Genomic DNA, 20075 nt, shown 5'->3' on the forward strand with positions numbered 1-20075 from the left:
ACAAGCCACTGAGATCTGATAGATCTGAAACAATAAGCCGTATTTTTTTTTTAACCTTCGATCAAGCCATTCATTAGTAATGCCCCGCAGTTAAAATGACAACAGAAATGTGCACATTTTAAGTCAAAATGATCGTTTAGCCAGTATGCTGTGGGTTTCAATCCCTCTCGAGCATACGTTGTATCACAGGTTCGAGTCCCACACCCCGTGTAGATTCCATACATAGTTTATAAGTCGCTTTGGATAAAAGCATCAGCTAAATGAATACGAGGGAAACAAACACATAAACATCAGGATGATTTGGCCTCTTCTCTACCTCTGCGTCACAAGGTTGCAGAGGTGCAGGATTCTTCTTCCCTTGTACAGTCATTCTGCCCTCTTGTTTTACATGTCGGGGAGATCATCCAGGACGGCTACAGAGACTGTATTAGAGTACAGTGCTGGAGAGGGCCTGGTGTCCAAGCTGCATACCTCTGCTACCTGACATGTACTAACGCACTCTTCCTCCAGGCACAACGGCAGAGGCACGCTCAGCAATCCAAACAATCAAAAAGTCGGTGAACTCTCAAAGAGAAAGGGGGGGGGGGGGTGGAGAGAGAGAGAGAGAGCGAGGGGGGGTGGAAAGAGAGATAGAGAGATGCAGAGAGAAGGGGGAGACGGAGAGAGTATGAGAAAGAGACAGGGAAATACAATAAGAGAAGGATATGGAGAGAGGGAGAGAGAAAGAGGGGGGGGGGTGGAGAGAGAAGGAGAGAGAGAGAGAGAGAGAGAGAGAGAGAGAGAGAGAGAGAAAGAGAGAGAGAGAGAGAGAGAGAGAGAGTGGGTTGTTCAGCGAGAAAGAGAGTGAATCGAAGATGAGGGTGAGAGAGTGAGTCAAAGATGGGAGTGAGAGAATAAGAGAGAGAGAGAGAGAGAGAGCGAGAGAGAGAGCAAGAAGGGGAGAAGGGAATGGACGGAGAACGAGAGAGAGAGGGAGGGAGATGAATAAAAAGAGCAGTAGCCCAAGGCCTCAAGAATATTTTCTAGAGGGCGGAGGGGACGAGAGAGAAATCATTAAGAGAAGAACACCTGTCTCTTTTTGACTCCCAATAAATCAACATAGTTTCATCTGTCTCTGTCCCTGCAGTTTGTGGCATTTTAATTTGCTGGAATAAAAATGTGCTTATCACCAGTGAGCATTTTATCATTCAAAAACAAGAGGCTTTGTGTTTCACATTCATCACATCATGTTTATTTCCCCAAAGAAAAACATTCAAAACGGACACACTTACAAGTCACATAGATGGACTTCCATCTTCAGTTTACATACATCTTACAGTCACAACTCTTATACCAACAATATTCCCAATGTATTCAATCTCTATATAAATATAAAGCAATACTGTAGAAAAGCCATAAACATTTAGGCACATTATATTTACATGTCAGTAATGTAGCATGGCCTAAGAGAGGTGCAGATGTTAAATTTATGTTAACGTTAAGTTCAAAGGTCAATTACATTCCAACACTGTAAAATGTCAGTAATTATTTTTATAGTAACCGAAGGACAATAATTACCAGCTCACCGTCAAGCAGAATTGTGGATCAGCAAAAATGTACCCATCTCGATTCTATTCTGTAAACCTGAAACCTGGGTTCGACCAGCCTGCACAAGGGGAACCCCCAGAACCCTCTAGCTTCTCTTTCAGCACGTGAATCACTCAGTTACGAGTTTGGTGCTATGCCAATCATGCAAGACATGAATTCAGGGTGCTGATGCTGGTTTTTGCAGAACAGAACTTGACGACACTGGAGAGTTTCAGAACCAGACCAGAGTTCTGCTGTAAACAATGTCATGGACTGACAGTCTCACATGGTCAAGCAGCCAATGAGAAAATAAGTCAGTGTTACTATAACAACCCGTTTTAAAAATCGATTTTGCATATCCCACTGAACCCCCATGCCCCCCCTCCCAAACCCACCCACCCCCCCCCCCCCCCCACACACACACACACACACACACGAAACCCCCCTCCCTTTCTTCTTCTTCTTCTTCTCACTGTGCACACCCCCCAGCTTCCGCACTGCAGTCCTAACTCATGTTGCCAAAGGACGCGTCGCTTGCTTCAGGGCACACAGCATAGTTGAGTTTGGACAGGGAGAGTTGAGAAGAAAACAGGCAGGCAAGAGTCTTCAGACCAGAGCAGTGTAAAATAGCTGACACATGAACCACTACAAACTGACACAAAGAAAACTGTCCACATATCGTTTATCTGAATACACTACAATTTCTCCCAAGTCCATTACACTGTTACACTCCAGGATTATATTAATGTCTAAGCAAAAAAATAAAAATGATAGCAAGACAGGACCAAACATGTACAAACGACCACGGTGGACTCATCGTAACAGCCCGTGCTACAATAGACTACAAGAGGGAGTGTGTGAGAAGTACTCACCCCAGCTTAGACATCAACCACACGAAACACACCACGACAACAGAGCAGTCAGAACACGAGGGCACACACACCGACAGACACATCACTGACCTCACAACGCTGATGGACAGGCATGTCTCAGTGGGAAGGAGGGGGCAGGGAGAAATGTGTTTGTATGGATGAAGACCTGCAGTGATGCTGCAGTTTAGTGGTTAGGGTTTAACCTTTAGCCTCCACATACAGTATATAGGCTTATCTGTATCAAGATGTCCACAAACATTACATCCTGTCAAATGTGAATAGTAAATAAAACTGTTGTAGGTAAAAAGTCAAGGTTCGATACAAATAAAATATTTGTTATTTGATTAATTTGATCAATTATTATGGAGCAACAAGCTGATATAAGCAGCAATGCATCTACCTTGTAGTGAGCTGGTCTCTCTCCTTGAACAAGCTCCCAATTGAAACTTCCAGATTTCCCCCCTCATCCAAGCAGTGGGTGAAGCACCATAACAAGGTGTGTTTTTAGAATCCCTAAAAGGTCTGGAATTCATTGATTGGAGATTCTGACTCCATATGTATATGATATGTAACCTATTTACACCATAGTTCCAACCTCTACGGATCAATACATTTACCTGAGTGATTCATCATACACCCCCACAGAGCTTCACCCAGCTTGGCGTGAACTCCTGTGTACTTTAGTAACTTTGTGGGCACATGATGACACTGGCCTAAAACCACAGATGTGGAAATGCTCGTGTTTGAGGGCTTCTTATATTTGGTCTGAGGAAGTTCACCTTTTCTCCTGTCTTTACCACTCAACCCAGTCCCCCTCTAGGTGAATTAACTGCGCTATAACTAAATTCATCTGAATCTGGTTCCTGCCATTTAAAAATACAGGGACAGCTACCATGGGCCATCCGAAACAGACCTGGTGTTTGCTTAACAGGGGGAAAAACTCTCTCACACACACACGTGACATGGAGGTGGCTAGGGGTGGGTGAGTGTGAGTGTGTGTGTGTCTGGAGGTGTGTGTCCCCGTTGCTGTGTTCCACCGACCTGGGCTGGAGAGAGGAGCTCCACTCACCAGCAGCTGGTTGTCTGCCAGCGCTTGCTTGGCCAGGTAGCGCTCCCTCTTGATCTGCAGCTCCAGAGACTCTGGAACGTCAGGGACCATCCAGTCTATCGCTCGCAGGACGAAGAACACCACATGCTGAGGAGAGGTATGGGGGAGGGAGAGAGAGAGAGAGAGAGAGAGAGAGAGAGAGAGAGAGAGAGAGGGAGAGAGAGAGAGAGAGAGAGAAGGGAGGGAAGGAAGGAAGGAAGGAAGGAAGGAAGGAAGGAAGGGGAAGGAGGGGGGGAGGGAGCAGGGAAGGGATGGGGGAGAGCAGGAGTGAGATCGAAGTATTAGACAGTTAGTGGTAAGATGTAGGAGTGAAGGAGAAAGGAAGGAAGGAAGGAAGGAAGGAAGGAAGGAAGGAAGGAAGGAAGGAAGGAAGGAAGGAAGGAAGGAAGGAAGGAAGGAAGGAAGGAAGGAAGGAAGGAAGGAAGGAAGGAAGGAAAAAAAAGAAGGAAAATAGCAAGGGAGGATGGTGGATGTAAAATTACAGAGGAACTGTCCAATAGAGCGTGCGTGAAGAAAACTGAATGTATGGAGTGAAGGTGATAAACTTAAAAGAGATAAACACCATTTCAAAGACGGAGGGCTGAAGATTACTAGGGAGAGGGAAGCTTCAAAGGATCCCAGAAACACAATAACACCCGGGGAATGGGCAGCAGGGATACTGAATGGAAAAACTGACATCCAGGAGGAGAATGATCAGCAGGTGAGAGAGAGAATGCCGGCAACAAAAGAAAAGTCAGAGAAGAACAGAAAGACAATTCTGTGACAGGAGGAACCCTATAGACGGAGAGACAGAGGGTCACTTCTCTACCTCAAAAGCGATTATGAAGCCTAGCCTCACTGCAAGTAGTTCCCAGTAAACCAGGGTGTAGCTTCCATTGTTGTCCCGGAAAGCTTTGTACCTAAAAGGGAATAGAACAGCAACAGGAGGCGGCAAAATGAACACGAGTCAAAAATATAAACACCAATACTGCCCTCTGCTGGTGACTTGTCTGTCAACCGGGAGAACGGACGGTGTTACCTGCACATGGAGTGGTTTGTGTAGCTTGGTGGTGCGTAGGCCAGGGTGAAGTTAACGTATCCACTCAGATTGTTGTCAAACCTGTACTGGTACAGCAGTCGAGGTAGGAAATCGGACGTGAAGGCAATCAAGAAAGCCTGTAAGCAAATTGTCCATTGTATCAGTCTAGACTAACCCTGTGGGTAAATGGTATGACTCTGCTGACTTGCATGAGGCAGGGGGACTCACATTGACGATGACCGACAGGTGCGAAAGGGCTTCCAGGATGTTGAACCACACTCCTATGTTCTGGGCGCGCTCTGCCACCGGCCTGCGGTACTCACACACAAACTTGTGAGCGTCCAGGCGAACCTCAGCCCAGTTGTTGAGGAGGGCGAAGAGTGGAGCCAGAGGGAACGCTGCCACGAAGATGGTGATGAAGCCAAACTGGAGCACTACAGGGTGGAGGACAACAACCATGTTGCTGGGGAATTACACTGAGCAGCCATCCCTCTCTCTCATATCTCTCTCTCTCTCTCTCTCTCTCTCTCTCTCTCTCTCTCTCTCTCTCTCTCTCTCTCTCTCTCTCTCTCTCTCTCTCTCTCTCTCTCTCTCTCTCTCTCTCTCTCTCTCTCTCTCTCTCTCTCTCTCTCTCTCTCTCTCTCTCTCTCTCTCTGTGTGTGTGTCTCTCTCTGTGTGTCTCTTTCTGTCTCTCTCTCTCTCTGTCTCTCTCTCAATCTTGCTCTTCATATCTCTCTCTGTGTCCATCCATCTGTCTGTCTGTCCATCTGTCCAGTGGGTGTCCAAATGAGTGACAGTTTGGTTGCTGGCCAGTGATTGGAGGGCTGCTCACCAATCTCCAGGTACTCCTCAAACAGCCCCTCACACTCCACCAGCTGGTAGTCCTCCTCCCAACGCCGAGACTCCTGGGAGAGCCGCGGGCCCCTCACCTTGTCCAGGGCCCGCTTCTGTCTCCACGCCTTCACTTTCCTGGAGAGAGGAGGGTGAGGAGAAAGAGGAGGTGGAGGAGAGATGAAAGAACGAGGGTAAGAATGTGGAGGAGGTGGAGGAGAGATGAAAGAAAAAGGGGTAAGAAGGTGGAGGAGGTGGAGGAGAGATGGAAGAGAGAGGGTAAGAATGTGGAGGAGAGAGGGTAAAAAGGTGGAGGAGGTGGAGGAGAGATGGAAGAGAGAGGGTAAGAATGTGGAGGAGAGAGGGTAAAAAGGTGGAGGAGGTGGAGGAGAAGAGGAATGATGAGGAGGAGAAGAGAGAATGTGGAGGAGGTGGAGGAGAGATGAAAGAAAAAAGGGTAAGAAGGTGGAGGAGAGAGGGTAAAAAGGTGGAGGAGGTGGAGGAGAGATGGAAGAGAGAGGGTAAGAATGTGGAGGAGAGAGGGTAAAAAGGTGGAGGAGGTGGAGGAGAAGAGGAATGATGAGGAGGAGAAGAGAGAAGGTGAGGAGGTGGAGGAGAAGTGAGATAGTGAGGAGAGATGAGATGATGATGTTCACACACACACACACACACACACACACACCACATCTACTGGCTGTGCCAATGCTGCAGCAGTGAGTGTTGTACTGTTCCAGTCACTGCAGACCCAAGACACTCAGAGCAGATTACAGTAAAGCTGTAAAGCATCATAATGCAGCACCAGCGCACCACTGGGTGTGAAAGCTTCCTTTCATCTCTGTAGTACGTGTTCCAGCATTACTGTGCATACATACAGAGAGAAATAATACTGTATGCAAAGCTAGCTGGAGGTATGTTTGATATAGAAGACACTGTGACAACAATATCTAAATAAGTCAAACAGTTATTTATAATCAATGTTGTTTTTTGGCCTTATGTATCCAGAAGAGTCCAACTGAGAAGTGCGTTTTCCCCAAGGCTGTTACAGTCTAGTCAGACAGCAGTGAAGCATAGGGATGCCAAAACATAACAAAAGCAGTCGTATTCCTGACTCTACAGGATCTGAAGACTGAAGAAACATACGGGATGACAAACTCCTGAACGTTGCTGATGAGCTGTTTCCCCACCATGATGATGAAGAGCTGTTCAGCAAGCTCAATGAGACAACCGCCGGGGCCACACTAAAATACACACACACACACACACACACACACACACACGTATACACAGTTTCAATAAAATACATGCTCACACTTGCAACATCATTTTTCACAATCACAATCTAATTACATTTAATCATCATTAAAATATCAGTCTAGAAATCAACAGCCTCAACTGACACTTACATCCTCATTCCTCATCCCGAACAGAGTTCCATAATGACCCGGGAACCCCACAAACCTGTCAATGATAAGGAAACAAACAACCCAGTTTACAATGGGTTTTCATTAGTTTTTAAACAGACATTTGCTCCTTTCCCCCCCCTCACCTTCCCTTGAAGAAGGCCACATAGAAGGGAGAAGAGTAGAAGTTGACAAACTGGAACACAAACACCTTGAACGTGAAGGCGTCTTCATACTGGGTCTGGGTTCTGTGCATCTCTGTGCAACGACAACAACAGCAGCAGCATGTGTACAGTTATCACAGAAATACATTCATGAGAGGAGCAACCAGGGAGAGAAATACAGCTCGACTTTACGCGGTAAAATAATGTGACAGTGCCCTGTCTAAGTGTGGATATAAATGGCCAGTAAATAAAAATAAGTGCCCACTACAGTGAGAGGCCCTACTGGATCAGTCAGTGCTTCGGGTATTGGCAGAGTTACAGCGTTTCCGATTAAACACAAATTGCGATTACAAATCTTCGACCCTGAAACCTCTTCTGTGAATAAATTCAGACACTTAAAATCTTAGCACTGCTTCCCCTGCCAGGAGCTGGGTGGTGCAGCCCAGGGGGCCTGGGTGGTGCAGACCAGGGGGCCTGGGTGGTGCAGCCCAGGGTGGAGAAGCAAAGCTGTTCTCACCCCATTTGGTGAGCTGCTCTGCTAACGCTGTATAAACCTGCCCCATCAGCAGGATCAGAGCCAGATTCACCATGCTCCCCGAGATGTTGGCAATGTTGCCTGCCTGAGGAAGACACACATATAGACACACACATATAACATACACACACACACATATAACATACACACACTCACACAAGCATCACACACACATAGACGTAACATACACACGCACATGCAACACACACACATACACACAAAGACACACAACGAAGGTCAACCACATGATCAAAGTATACAGGTTTCAGTGACACTAAGACTAAATTAAAATATTTTAATCAGAACCAATGCATGTGCTGGCACAAGTCCAGCAATCTGTCAGGTGTTAGGAAGATGCTACTGCTGAGTTAGCATCAGTGTTGCAAAATGAAAATCTCCCTCAAACTCGCTTTTGGCTCTCTGAATAGTAGCTAGATTACGTGATGACGTGAATTCAAACCAAATTGAGCCCCTCATCCACACCCTCGCTATATATAACATTTAAAAATGTATTAATATATCCAGACTATCGCAGCTCTGGAGGTGGCTTTTTCTATGTGAGGGTGAGTTTTCTATGACAACATGAAAGTACATATCCAGTTATTTTGCTGCCGCTCAACAAAGAAAACAGAAATTGCTTTTAGCTGCTAGATTTGCCTTCAGCTGCTAGATGAGAGCTTTTGGCTAAGGAAAGGTGAAAAGTCGCAAGACCGCTCAGCAGTAAATTAAATTGGCAACACTGCTCAGCATACCTGAGTGCGCAAGACGGCGCTGCCCGTGTCGTACATCTTGACACTGATGATGCCGCGGTACATGATAACTGTGACCAGGAAGATCATCACCACGCACAGCTGTGGGCAGACACACAAGCAGGGAAACGCGCATAGGCTTCCACACTCTGATATAGTATAAACAAGGTTATGTCAATGACAACACGATACGTTACAGTATTGGAACTAACCAACCACCCGCACACCACACACACAGAGAAACGCAAACTGTAACACACACACTCCTACAGTGAGTCAGATGGCTGAGCAGTTAGGGAATCTGGTTATTAATCTGATGTTTGCCAGTTTGATTCCCGTCCATGCCAAATGACGCTGTGTCCTTGGGCAAGGCACTTCACCCTACTTGCCTCGGGGGAGGAACGTCCCTGTACCAACTAACTAAGTCGCTCTGGATAAGAGCGTCTGCTAAATGACTAAATGTAAATGTACAGTAGCTCACCATGACGACGATGACCATGGAGCCAGTGAGCATGCGGGAGAGGCGGGCCTTCTCAGGGAAGTAGGGCTCCTTCACGCCGGTCACTGGGTTGTGCTCCATGGCAGGAGCCATGGCAGCAAACTCTGGCCTCGGACGCTCCTGCGACAAGGAGGCCATGTAGAGAGACACGTCACTCACAGAGGTTTAGAGAAAGATTGCTATGAGGACATGGGGCGAATGTCAATGAATGATGTACCGTAAAAGTCTAACTTAATAGGAATCGCCATAAAGTACTTGGAAGGAAAATTCCAGTCGGGACTGAGGCAATGTCACTAAACAACCGTCGATAAATGCTTCTACAAGCCTTGTTTTTACAGTGAAACCATAACCGTGCTAAATGGCTTACTTCCTCCTCGTGGAAATCCATACAGTCCCAGTGGTGAGCCAGGGTGGCCATCTTGCGTTTCCAGTACTCCAGGAAGGTGACGGCCCAGAAGGACATGAAGACGCTGAAGAACACTGTACCAGGGTGATCGAACAGGTAGCCCATCTGCACACAGATAGACTACAATGTTGACATGTTACACAGTACAATAAGGCACCCTATTATAGTCTTGTGGTATTTGGTAAGACACCATATGTGGTCCTGTGAAGAGAGAACAACGATATTGTTAAGTTTAGGTATTGTTTCCTTAGTTCTGGATTTACTGGATGCTCCCATGGAAGCAGGGAAATGTCCCTGTTGAGACTTCCTGGTTTGGGTCACATGGTTAGGTGAACGTCTGCGATGGTTGGCTGGGTGTACCTTGGCCATGGGGCAGATGTCAGACATGTTCCAAGCCTGGCATTTCTCACAAAGAGGACACATCAGGAAGCTGGACCCACTGGAGCAGATCTCCTTGCTGTCGACAAGAACACACACACACATACAAACACACATACACACACACACACAGATGGAAAAAGTACACACATCCTTCACTCAAGTAGAAGTACAGTATAATTGTGTTTAAAAAGTCTGGGCTCTTACATAATTAAGTAAAAAAGTAGGCATTACTACAAAGTGTTGTAGTGTCATGCTGGTAAACTGGACCTCACACCATATTAATACATGAATACAAAATTACACTATAGACACGCCGCATTCGCCAGGAATCCTTTTTGACACCGACGATATCAACACGACACAAACATTTTCCAAGTTTTAACTTTTTTCTCAATAGTTTAAACCTTTCGAAACTTTTTTGTTCAAAACTTTTTTGGCAAACTATTTTTTTTGTTGAAATAATAGTTTCAGCCATTCCAAACTTTTTTATTTTATTTATTTTCTCTCAATTTTTTTCAACCTTTTGAAACTTTTTTTCAAAACTTTTTCCCCCACACAAAATGAAAGGAGAGGAGAGACAGAGATCATGCCATCAAATACAGATTCAAACTAAAGTAACAAGCCTGACTTGAACATTTAAGAAGTACAGATATTTGTGTAAAAAGTTTAAGGAGTGAAAGTACACAACGTTGTGTAATGAAGTACTGATACCAAAAATCTACTTCAGTGCAGTAACAAAGTATTTGTACTTTGTTACTTCCTATCTCTGTGCACACACACACACACAAGCAGAATTTACATGATGGCAGAGATAAAGAAGAGCGAAGGAGATGAAAGGATAAACAGGAGGGTGAGCTGGAAGAGGATTTCTACACTTGTCTTGGTAGGATGTGAGGTACATGGAGACAATACACAGCATGTCACATATCAGATATATCGACATACACTTAGCTGACTGAGAAACTTCTTGTCTGCCGTCGATGTAATGGGAAGATCATTATCTGTTGATTGCCTACAGACTTTACACTACATCAGCCCGAGCTAATGTTTTTTGGCTTTTCGCCAATGATCAATGGCTCTAATCTCAGGGATATGTTGGTAATTACAGTAATCCCCTCGTGTCTGCAACACTATACTCCTTTTCCTTCTTCCTCCCCTAGCTTCCTCTGACACTGGCAATGGCTTAATGTTCCACCATCTTATTTCCTTGAGTTGTTCATGTTTATAGCTTTATAAATCTACCGCTAGTCACCCAGGACCCTCGACGCACGTCCCCAGGACAGTGGTTGCACTGCGGTTGCCAAGGAAACACATCGGAGCCCAGTGAACAATCAACGAGACCTACCTTCTGTCTTCCCTTGTGCACGCACACACATACACTCACACAATCTCTCTCACAGACATTACACACGCACACGCTTTCTCACACACAAATGTGAAAGCATGCCAGTGTTACTGCTTGGTTTAAGACAGAGCAGAACACTGGAGGAGGAACAAGAATTCTTCCAACGTTTCCGCACAGCTTGTTGACCACACGAGCAGATGTGGCAGCAGCCCACTGTATCTCTCAAAGCAAGCTGGCGCTGCCCAGCCCCGGAGGAGGGGAGGGAGGAGGAGGAGGGACGGCCTGAGGAGGAGGTGCAAACCTACGCAGGGGTGTTGCTCCCCATGGACATGACCCCAGACACGAAGACGAAGGTGCCCACCACAGCGGCGGGCAGCAGCCAGGCGGTGTAGAAGCCTGCGGAGACACAGGAACCTTCTCAACGCCCCTGGCTCACACACAACACTGCAGGGGCTACTAATTAACCCGCTTTCTGGCCGTATCGTGCTGCCGGTGACAGCTCTATACTGGTGAACGGGTATCAGATGAGGGTTTTAAATGGGTAGCATCTCCTCACATTTGACGCAATGTCTTGCTGCTCACAGTACAACAAGATACACATTACTGTAAACAATCTGGACTTCCAATGAGCATGCCATAGTGTGTGAGGGGTTCTGCTTACCCAGCCAAGCAAAGTACAAGGCTATCTTCTCTCCAAAGTACTCTCTGATGTGGTCCAGAGGCTGGTACTTGTACCACCTGGACCAGCGGGCCCAGTAGTGGAACAGAACCTGCCTCTGGTTTAGCTCGTCTGGCCGCACCTCATAGTCTGGGAGCTCGAAGGGACCCTTGTGAATGAACACGAGTCAACAGAAGGGCATCAAGCAGGACCTACACACACTCACACACACTCACACACACTCACACACACTCACACACACTCACACACACTCACACACACACAAATACAGTAGACACACGTGGCGGCACAAATAAACACACAGAACCCCCCCCCCACACACACACACACAGTGTGTCTGACCTCGTGCAGGGGAAAGGCCGCGGTGAATGCCCCCTCGTTGAGCAGTCGGGCCACGCCCACCTCCGCACGCTTCCTCTTGCCATACAAGGTCCTCGACAGAATCTCATACACCTGCAGTTACACACAGATCAGGAGCTATGTAGATAGGGTTTTTTTGTAACAGATCCATTGATACAAAAATCTATAGATTCAAATTGATGTTTATTTGATGATTGTCTGTTAGCCAAAAACTTGGGGTGTAGAAAACAACGGACTCACAATACGGTGTCTCTGTGTGTTTGTGAAATAGGTGTCACGTTTTTCACAGCCTAAAAACCTGCAAAGGAACAAAATTGGTTAAACTAGTTGTGGGTTACAAGCTCAGACATTTGTACGAGGATGTACTCTCAAACAGAAGTAATTTTTCTATTAATTTCTAGGATAAAATACAACCCTCCTTAGTTCCATGTTTGATTCAGTGCAACAAGATGGATTACAGTTGGGCTTTGCAATGAATGACCATGGCTGTTTACGGTCTGTGTGAAAACTCACTTCTCCATCTTGGACTTTCGGAAGGCACAGGTGTAGTAATCCAGGGGTCTGTTGGGAACAGACTGCTCCATGATGTTTGGAATGCACATTTTCCTCAGAACCCGAGCAGATGAGTTGAAGTCAGGGTTCGGCTGGGCCTAAATAACAAAATGCACTTTTGACGAACACATTTCAATCGAAAAAAAACGTTAGACAAACGGTGTGTCATTAGCATCAAGTGAGACGATTAACTTTCACGGTTGACGTTTTTTCTCTCCAAATTGCAATACAAGCGTTGACCTGTAGTGGCGCTCTAAGGCAGAGCTCCTCCGCGTAGTACAGCAGCACCTCCCAGGGAGCATTGAGTTTCAGATAATGGATGGTCTTCTTCTCACTTGATGTTACTTCCTGACGCAGTGGCCAAAGACAACCCAAAAAAACAGCAAAATTAAACAAAAGATATCAACACGGAATACATTTACATTCAGTCATTTAGCAGATGCTCTTATCCAGAGCGACATTCCCCCCCCCCCCCCCCCCCCCCCCCCGACAAGTAGGGTGAAAGGCCTTGCACAAGGACACAACTTCATTTGGCACAGCCGGGAATCGATCTGGCAACCGTCAGATTACTAGTCCAATTCCCTAACCGCTTAGCCATCTGACTCCCGGAATACATGAATACACCAAGTTTCCACAGAGCAGGGGTGTCCACCGTTTTTCCTGGAGAGCTGCCTGCCTGTAAGTGTACACTCCAACACGAATCTAGCACAACTGATTTCAATAATTATCTGGTGGATCAAGTAACTAGTGTTGAATCAGGTCAAACAAGTGTGGTTGGAGCAAAAACAAACAGGCAGGTGGCTCTCTAGGAACCCGGTTGGGAGACTCCTGCTGTACAGTAACCATCTTCATACCTTCTCCACCAGCAAGCCGGCAGTCCATAGATTCTGGGTGAATTTGTCCCTCCAGCGAGCTAGCTGGGCATGGTGCCTCTCGGACCTGCTCTCCTCCTCAGCGCCCACCTCGTCCCCGCCCTCATCTCCCCCGCCCCCCCCTTCACCGGCTGCCCCCGCCCCCCTCCCTTTGGAGCGACGCTTTTTCCGGGAACGCAGCTCCCACACCAACACAAAATCTGACGCAGGGTCAAACACACAGAGCTACAGGTTAAGAGTCTATCTGGTTCTGCTTAGTTCCTTAAGGAACATTTGACATACAGCTCTGAAGTGAGTAACAAAAACCCGTGTTGAAAAACTGCACAGTGCAACTCAACGTTTTGTGATTTGATACACGTAATAAAAGTGCTACGCTACTCCACAACTGTGAATGACCTATTTTGGTTCTTCCGTCTCTGAAGTAGTTCCCAACGGGGGGTGCTGGTTGGCTGGTTCTGGCGTCACAGTGGATGTAGATGGGGTCATCATGATCATCCTCCTCCAGTCTGTCACCTGTGGCCGCAGTGGAGAGCTGAACAGATATCAGATCCATGAGAACACACAGCACATTCACATCCACCATCTTACACCAGTAACTTGTAATGAATAGGATCACTTATACAAAAATTCTCTGGATGAGAATTTGGAATGCATTTTACTATATTAAGTCAATCTGACATACTGTCACAGCAATAACATAATGTATTCCCACAGAGCGACATCTAACCATCTAATGATCTCTTGGTAAAACGCATTGCGATGAAAGCCTACACTTCACAATATTGATTGAAGATTCTATCGTCATAAAAAGAACACTGGTTGAAATGAACCAAGCGTCTTCCAGATCACAGGAAAATCAATACAGCCAAGTGGAGAGACCCGCGGTCAGATGAGTCAAATCCCTGCTTGAATCTAAGATCATCTGGGACTCGATAAAACTGCGAGGTTCTTTTGGAGTCAGCGTAAAAGCCCCTTTCAAGATTGACTGCGCCGTCCAGGTCAGTGGAGCGTGTGCAGTGTGACACCAGGGAGAGGAGTCCTGGAGGGGCTTGGGGGAGGTGGGGGGAGGTGAGGGGTGAGGGGCTGGGGGGAGGTGGGGGGTGAGGGACTTGGGGCTTGGGGGAGGGGTGAGAGTGGGACTCACGTATCGCTGTGGGATGAATCCCCCGTTGTGCAGGCTCCCGTAACAGTCCATAGGTTGTGGTTCGCCCGCGTCGTCCAGATCCAACAGCACCTCCCTGTCAGACATCATCCGCTCTGAAGTCTTCCTCAACATGATGAGGAGGATGGAAGGATGATGACGGATGATGACAAAAGGGCTAAAAGTGAGTCTCGGTCAAGCTGCAGAGATAAACAGAACATGGAATGCAAGCACTCTTTCCTCACTCTCTACTAAAGCAGTCTTGTGCAGTGTTTCCCCTCATGATGGTTCACATGCCAGTGTTTAGTGTCTCATGTTTCTATCATTTCAATTAAATAAACTGAAAAACATACAATTATTGCGTCACAGATAGAAATAAGTAAGAAAAGAGCAAGATACCTAAGCATCAGTGTCAACGGTCCTGTAGGCAGGACGAAGATGAAAGAGTGGGTATGGTGCATTCCCTGCCTATCCTCTCTCTCTCTCTCTCTCTCTCTCTCTCTCTCTCTCTCTCTCTCTCTCTCTCTCTCTCTCTCTCTCTCTCTCTCTCTCTCTCTCTCTCTCTCTCTCTCTCTCTCTCTCTCTCTCTCTCTCTCTCTCTCTCTCTCTCTCTCTCTCTCTCTCTCTCTCTCTCTCCCCCTCCCTCTCCTTGCCTGCATCCCTCTATCTCTCCCACTCCACAGGGAGATACCGGAGCAGTGTGGGATACCGTAAAGCTCCCAATATACGGGCAGAAGGCTTTTGTTTCAGCAGAGGAAACATACTGTTCAGGAACACAGATGCCTGCTGGGTCATACATAATACATGGTTTTACTGAGTAGGATTTTGAGGAGGAGAATCTGAGAGGGCGGAATCCCAGGAAGCTTGTAGGAGAGATGAGTGCCTCTCTGATCTCACTGTCAGACTGCATGCTTCCTTGATTACCACCAACTGTTAAACATAATATAATGTTATATTTAACGTAATATAAAAAAATAATCTAATTGATTATTTACACTACAGGGTTAACACAAGCTGGGGCTGGTCTCTCGTCAACAGTCAATATTCAGACCCACTCTGAGTCAAGCCTTAGTAGCAGAATATTGACACTGTCTGGATTATATTGATTTATTGATATTACTTTTGTGACTTTCTCTTCCCCTCTGTCACTTTCTCTCTCTTGCTCTCTCTGTTCCTCACTTTTACTCTATCTTGATTGTATAGTGATATCTATATAACTCATATTTTCTCTGCATTGCTTCAGTCACACTAGGAAGAAAAAGAAGGGGGTGAAATATTACAAAGTATCTTGAGTGCAAGAGGCTTGAAGAGGAAATCAAGTTTGTTAAAAAGACAACTTGGTATAACGGGGAAGATAAACTACATTCCATACCAGTGCTGAATGATACGTTTTCCAAAAAGAGGTGCAACAACATCTGTGACAGTAAATACCTTTACAAGGAAATGATGTGTCCATTATTACAGTAAACTCATTCATGAATCACACACCTAGCAAAGAATGGGGAAACATCATAGAAACTTTTGTCACAATCCACAAAAGTAATATTTGGAATGTTTACAAAGAAAAAGTACTTGAAACATTTTCCGAGTGAGACTCCGCCCATACAGATCATGTTGAAGATCCTGACTGGTAACATTCAGACAGTTCTGAACAGTTTTCAGTTTATCAGTCAGCATACAAGCCTACAACATGGACACCAACCCTTGGAAAAAGGAAGAAATCAGCTGCCTGGTTTGTTTGAATATTCTAACAAATCCTACTACTCTTTCATGTGGGCATAACTTCTGCATGGAGTGCATCACCAAATACTGGGACCAGGCTTTCAACACTGGTATCTGCTGTTGTCCCTGCTGCCGACAGACTTTCACCCCAAGGCCCACTCTGAAGAACAACACCATGTTGGAGAAGATGGTGGTCAAGCTGAGCAAGAAAGTCTGTCATGACGGCCCTCCATTTCCTGACCGTGCACCTGATAACACACCCGTATGTGCTGTGTGCACAGGGAGGAAAGGCAAAGCCACAAAGACATGTTTGGACTGTCAGAAGTCGTACTGCCAGAGTCATCTCAGAACCCACCAGGTGCGCGCTTTGCTGGGGACACACACCCTAGTGGACGCAGAGCTGGGGTTTCAAGGGAAGCTGTGCCCCCAGCACAATGAGCTACTGGATGTTTACTGTCGAGAGGAGAGGCAGTGCATCTGTCAGCAGTGCAATGCAGAAGAACACCAGAACCATGAGACTGTCCCTGTTGAGACTGAGAGAGACAGAAGACAGGTAGGAGACTAATGGCCTTGGATTGCTTGTGAAATCATTCTAACATTCAGCATTTCATCAGAATAAAACAATTGTTATTCTAGCCACTCACAGAATTGCATAAAGCTCATGTAAAAGGCCAACTTGTTACTATATCCAGTGATTTCAAACAAACCATGTATTGGCTCCATAACAACACTGTTTATCAACTGCATTTTCTTATTTATCTAACCTTTAAAAAATATTTTTGATGATGGCACAAAGCAGTATTAAACTAAGAAACCATTGAAAATGAAGCATCAACAATATAAATAAACCATATAACTGTGTGTGCACAAAGGCCCAGCTGACTACAGTGCAGGATCATTGTAGATGTCAACTCCAGGACACAAAGGTGCTACTGAGGACACTGGAGGAGGCTGTGGAGGCTCTGAAGGTAAAAAGACTACAACATGATGATAAGATGACCGTGACAGTATAACATAATCCACAATTTTTCAAAGAATATTAAATGCCTTCGATTCTGCTTTCTGTCTGTCAAATCCGAGTGTTTATAATTGTGATTTGATAAACTCACCAAATTGACTGAACTGGATACACTACATTTACATTTAGCAGACGCTTTTATCCAAAGCAATTTCCAAGAGAGAGCTTCACAAAAGAGCATGGATCACTGATCATAACAACGAGATAGCCCCAAACATTGCGAGCAGCCAAAACATGAAGCATACATTGCGAAAACCAAATAAGTGCCAAAGGGAAGAACCATAAGAGCATGCAGTTAAACAAGTTACATTTAGTCTTTTAGCAGACGCTCTTATCCAGAGCGACCTACGGTAAGTACAGGGACATTCCCCCCAAGGCAAGTAGGGTGAAGTGCCTTGCCCAAGGACACAACATAATTTGGCACAGAGGGGAATCGATCCTGCAATCTTCTGATAACTATCTCGACTCCCTCACCGCTCAGCCACCTGACTCCAAGTGACAACAACATGAAACTCAAGATGTGCAAGAGTGTACCTGTGGAAAAACAATCAACAGTAAAAATAGTTCACAGCGAGTACCATCATGTAAAACACCTAACCAACAAGAACAACAAGTCTCTCAATAAGAGTCATTGTGATACTGGAGGAAACTAACATCAGGTCCAGCCTCCGCATTCCACCAGATACCCATGATGCCTTGTGCTCTCCCACAGGTCTCAGCACAGGCTGCAGAGGAGGACAGTGACAGGACGTTCTCTGAGATGATGAGCTGTCTGAAACAGAGGCGACAGGAAGTCACAGAGTGTATCAGATCCAGGACGAGGGCTCTGGAGGACAGGGCAGAGCAGAAGCAGGCCCGTCTCAAACTGAACATCGAGACCCTGCAGAGGATAGACGTGGAACTGGAGACATTGAGGAACATGCAAGATAGCACCCTGTTCCTGCAGGTGATGAACAGGAATGACCATGTGACTAGTCTCACAAGTCATGACACAGTGTTTACATGCAGCTCAAGGTGAAATAGGACGGTTCGAACTACCTTGCTAAACGTGGCTGACACAAAATCAGTGCATGTCTGTAAGTCTGTGTGACAAGTCTCCCTTCTTTTCAGACGTGGCAGCCAATCAGGACGCTGCCTAAACGCGACTCCAGCATTGCTATCAGTGAGAAAGCAACATTTGATGAAGTGAAGACTGTCATCAGTGAATACAAAGAGCTCTTTGATGACATTTTGAATGATTTCTTAGAATTATTCACGCACGCGCGTAAGTAAGACTCCCGGTATTGAAAACCAAAACCCAAATCCCTCGCTCACAATCTATGATGTGGATGTAATGTTTCAGTTCATTAGTAGGTCTATCTTACCGTGCTGAATGTTGTATTTATTCTGTCCAGTTGGGAATGTGCTGATTTTGGAACCTCCAGTGACCATGGCGAAATCTCACACCAAAAACCGTAAGAACTTTTGTACACACAGCATCATCCCTCCCTCCCTCCCTCCCTCCCTCCCTCCCTCCCTCCCTCCCTCCCTCCCTCCCTCCCTCCCTCCCTCCCTCCCTCCCTCCCTCCCTCCCTCCCTCCCTCCCTCCCTCCCTCCCTCCTTCCCTCCCTCCCTCCCTCCCTCCCTCCACACACAGAAGTATACTTCTCATCTTTTTGTTCTTTCAGTGAGACGAGCGGAAACTCAACTGCTGCCAACACCACCAACACCCCTTCCTAGACAACGCTCTAGTGAGTCTACTTAATTGTTATCGCTGTTCATTGTGAACACAAGATTTTAATAATTGAATGAGGGGATACAGATGGTCTTGCTCTTGTCTTTCCAGTGCATGTCATCAAACCTCCGGTTCCACCACTTCCGAGAAGCAGAGCGGACTTCTTACAGAGTGAGTCACCACGTCGATAAAATCTTGCATTTGAAATACGGACACTAAAACGTCTGACTGTCAAACACGTGACGTGACCACATACCGTAATAGTGACAATTCGGAAATAGTGAATCACTTTTCATTTAGCGCTTCATGTTCCTCCAGATGCTTGTCAACTCACCCTTGATCCAGACACGGCACACCCCAGCCTGGTCCTCTCTCACCACAACCTCAAAGCGACGGCCAAACCAGGAAAGCAGTTGAGAAGACCTTCCTCAAGGAACTTCAACCACTGGGAACAAGTTCTGTGTCGGGAGGGCTTGACCGGCAAACAATACTACTGGGAGGCAGAATGGACTGGCAAGGAAGTGGTTATGGGTGTGACCTATGAGGGGATCCAAAGGAAAGGGAAGGATGAGCAGTGCATGCTGGGCCACAATGAGAAGTCTTGGAGTTTGACGTGTTCTGAGCTCCATTACTCTGCCTGGCACAATAACGAGGAGATCCGACTGACGGCTGAGGTGTCGTCTCCGAGGATAGGTGTGTGTTTGGACCACCGAGCAGGCACTCTGACTTTCTACAGCATTTCTGAAACCATGACTCAACTCTATAAGTTTTTTGTGGGGGAATTCACAGAGCCACTCTACCCTGGTTTTGGAATTGGGGTGAAGAGCTCTTTGAAAGTCTGTAAACTGAGGTAAATGATGATGATACAGATTGGGAATGTAGTTTAGCAATAATCTTTAATTCATGACTAACATCTGAAGCAATAAAACGAGGAGAAAAAATCAATTTTCTTTTACCTGTCGTTCCATTTTTTCCTTGGAGTGTCTTGGTTTGATCTTGACTATGAACCCCTTTGTAACATTTATTGAAAAAAGAAAAAAAAAAAGGTTAAACTGTACCAATAACATTTGACTGGATTGGGTTGCTTGCAGTAAGATGGATATTTGTATTTGAATAGCATTGTACCCTCAGATATATATATAT

At 46.0% G+C, this 20075-nt stretch overlaps 3 protein-coding genes across 4 annotated transcripts; 2 read left to right on the plus strand and 1 right to left on the minus strand.

Moving 5' to 3' along the window:
- Positions 1-1998: 1998 nt before the first annotated feature.
- On the minus strand, positions 1999-14858 carry ano11 (anoctamin 11). 2 transcript variants are annotated; one of them, XM_084679151.1, is made up of 23 exons: positions 14482-14858; positions 13734-13869; positions 13320-13537; positions 12706-12813; positions 12427-12563; positions 12154-12211; positions 11896-12006; positions 11536-11701; positions 11180-11270; positions 9509-9605; positions 9110-9253; positions 8725-8862; positions 8247-8345; positions 7477-7579; positions 6942-7053; positions 6799-6853; positions 6536-6633; positions 5397-5533; positions 4793-4998; positions 4565-4701; positions 4355-4445; positions 3508-3633; positions 1999-2103 (listed from the first exon to the last, which is right to left on the minus strand). In XM_084679151.1, exons 1-23 carry the CDS (start codon positions 14611-14613, stop codon positions 2077-2079), a joined length of 2727 nt encoding a protein of 908 aa, XP_084535277.1. In that variant the 5' UTR covers positions 14614-14858; the 3' UTR covers positions 1999-2076. The 2 variants fall into 2 exon arrangements, 1 of the variants encoding a protein (XP_084535277.1); XR_014731999.1 differs by lacking the exons at positions 13734-13869; positions 14482-14858 and adding an exon at positions 2529-2673 and having other exon boundaries at positions 2016-2103; positions 3480-3633; positions 12706-12809; positions 13320-13430.
- A 1302-nt stretch (positions 14859-16160) lies between these two features.
- LOC146252496 (E3 ubiquitin-protein ligase TRIM47-like) lies at positions 16161-18657 on the plus strand. The gene is made up of 4 exons (XM_084679154.1): positions 16161-16753; positions 17073-17168; positions 17931-18482; positions 18613-18657. Exons 1-3 carry the CDS (start codon positions 16169-16171, stop codon positions 18234-18236), a joined length of 987 nt encoding a protein of 328 aa, XP_084535280.1. The 5' UTR covers positions 16161-16168; the 3' UTR covers positions 18237-18482; positions 18613-18657.
- On the plus strand, positions 18536-19877 carry LOC146252497 (tripartite motif-containing protein 16-like). Its single transcript, XM_084679155.1, has 4 exons — positions 18536-18672; positions 18886-18948; positions 19044-19103; positions 19251-19877. Exons 1-4 carry the CDS (start codon positions 18591-18593, stop codon positions 19784-19786), a joined length of 741 nt encoding a protein of 246 aa, XP_084535281.1. The 5' UTR covers positions 18536-18590; the 3' UTR covers positions 19787-19877.
- Positions 19878-20075: the final 198 nt, after the last annotated feature.

Source organism: Hypomesus nipponensis, chromosome 18 (assembly GCF_054491055.1).
Source record: "Hypomesus nipponensis isolate SF chromosome 18, ASM5449105v1, whole genome shotgun sequence".
Taxonomy (NCBI): domain Eukaryota; kingdom Metazoa; phylum Chordata; class Actinopteri; order Osmeriformes; family Osmeridae; genus Hypomesus; species Hypomesus nipponensis.

Bases quoted from the DNA above. Each gene is read 5' to 3' on its own strand.
- LOC146252497 (XM_084679155.1), top strand. From the start codon at position 18,591: ATGTTGTATTTATTCTGTCCAGTTGGGAATGTGCTGATTTTGGAACCT. The intron at 18,673-18,885 runs GTAAGAACTTTT...TTGTTCTTTCAG, and splicing joins GAAATCTCACACCAAAAACC to TGAGACGAGCGGAAACTCAA. The intron at 19,104-19,250 runs GTGAGTCACCAC...ATGTTCCTCCAG, and splicing joins CAGAGCGGACTTCTTACAGA to ATGCTTGTCAACTCACCCTT.
- ano11 (XM_084679151.1), bottom strand. From the start codon at position 14,613: ATGTTGAGGAAGACTTCAGAGCGGATGATGTCTGACAGGGAGGTGCTG. The intron at 12,814-13,319 runs GTATGAAGATGG...CCACTGCGTCAG, and splicing joins CCGGCTTGCTGGTGGAGAAG to GAAGTAACATCAAGTGAGAA. The intron at 3,634-4,354 runs GTAGAGAAGTGA...ACCTCTCCTCAG, and splicing joins GCTTCATAATCGCTTTTGAG to CATGTGGTGTTCTTCGTCCT.
- LOC146252496 (XM_084679154.1), top strand. From the start codon at position 16,169: ATGGACACCAACCCTTGGAAAAAGGAAGAAATCAGCTGCCTGGTTTGT. The intron at 16,754-17,072 runs GTAGGAGACTAA...GTGTGCACAAAG, and splicing joins CTGAGAGAGACAGAAGACAG to GCCCAGCTGACTACAGTGCA. The intron at 17,169-17,930 runs GTAAAAAGACTA...GCTCTCCCACAG, and splicing joins AGGCTGTGGAGGCTCTGAAG to GTCTCAGCACAGGCTGCAGA.